Source organism: Pteropus vampyrus, unplaced genomic scaffold (genome assembly GCF_000151845.1).
Source record: "Pteropus vampyrus isolate Shadow unplaced genomic scaffold, Pvam_2.0 Scaffold2708, whole genome shotgun sequence".
Lineage (NCBI taxonomy): Eukaryota > Metazoa > Chordata > Mammalia > Chiroptera > Pteropodidae > Pteropus > Pteropus vampyrus.
In genome coordinates, this window is record NW_011891489.1 from 8,337 (window position 1) to 9,189 (window position 853).

At 56.6% G+C, this 853-nt stretch overlaps 1 protein-coding gene across 1 annotated transcript in view; it reads right to left on the reverse strand.

Moving 5' to 3' along the window:
- Positions 1-841, reverse strand: part of LOC105310372 (ES1 protein homolog, mitochondrial-like) — a gene marked incomplete at its 5' end in the record, with an annotated part of 9,171 nt that extends 8,330 nt beyond the window's left edge. Inside the window, one exon of the mRNA XM_011386559.2 lies at positions 789-841. Within this exon, the coding sequence (XP_011384861.1) occupies positions 789-841 (53 nt within the window). The remainder of the gene's footprint in view (positions 1-788) is intronic.
- Between the last annotated feature and the right edge of the window lie 12 nt (positions 842-853).

The window sequence follows — 853 nt, forward strand, 5'->3', positions numbered from 1 at the left end:
GGGTGCCAGTACTCACCCGGGCTCTGCTCCTCCCTGCCACCGGGCACTCCACATACAACTCCCTGCCCCTGCTGGGAGGGTTCGAGCTGCTCCCAGCTACTCCTCTGCATCCTTTGCTGTCTTGTACCCCACTCCTGGCCCTCTGCCGCCCACAAGCTCCACACACTCCCAAGTTCACTCCTTGTCTAGAGCCAACCGCAGTGCATGCCAATGACTACTGGATGAAGCGGCTGGAGGCTCTGTACAGCAACCAGCGTCAGGCTCCTCTGGGTGACCGTGAGGCCTCGAGCTTGGAGCCGGGAGGGGGTGTTCCTGCACCACCACCTAACTCTCCCCCTGGAATTCACTCTGAACTTGACAGCCCCTACTGGTCCTGCTCACAGGTAGCCTTCTTAGTGAAAAACTAGAATATGAACTACTCAGCAACAGCCGACAGGTTACATTAGTGACCGCCAGTCTACAGACAAGGGTGCGTCGTGGATGGAAACCTCCGCTGATGCAGAATAAACGGTTCCAATATCCAGGCGCCTGACCCCAATGTTCCTAACACGTGGGTGTTCAAATCTCCGACAGGAAGACGTCAAGTTCTTATCTGATGACAGCGTTACAGGTGAAAGCTAAGAAACTTATTTTGTGTCCCGCTGTATTTTACAGACACGACTTTAAAGCTTCCCTCTGTGTCTCCCTGCGTCTCGTCAGTCACTTTTGCTTTTCTCATCGCGGAGTTTCTCCAAACAGTTGAGAAGACAGCGCCCCCACCCGCTCCGCAGGCGTCCCGAGGGGCTTACGCTGACGCCTCGTGGAGCTCCGTGCCGTCGTACACTCCGCAGCCGGACAGCACCTGCGGGAGGGG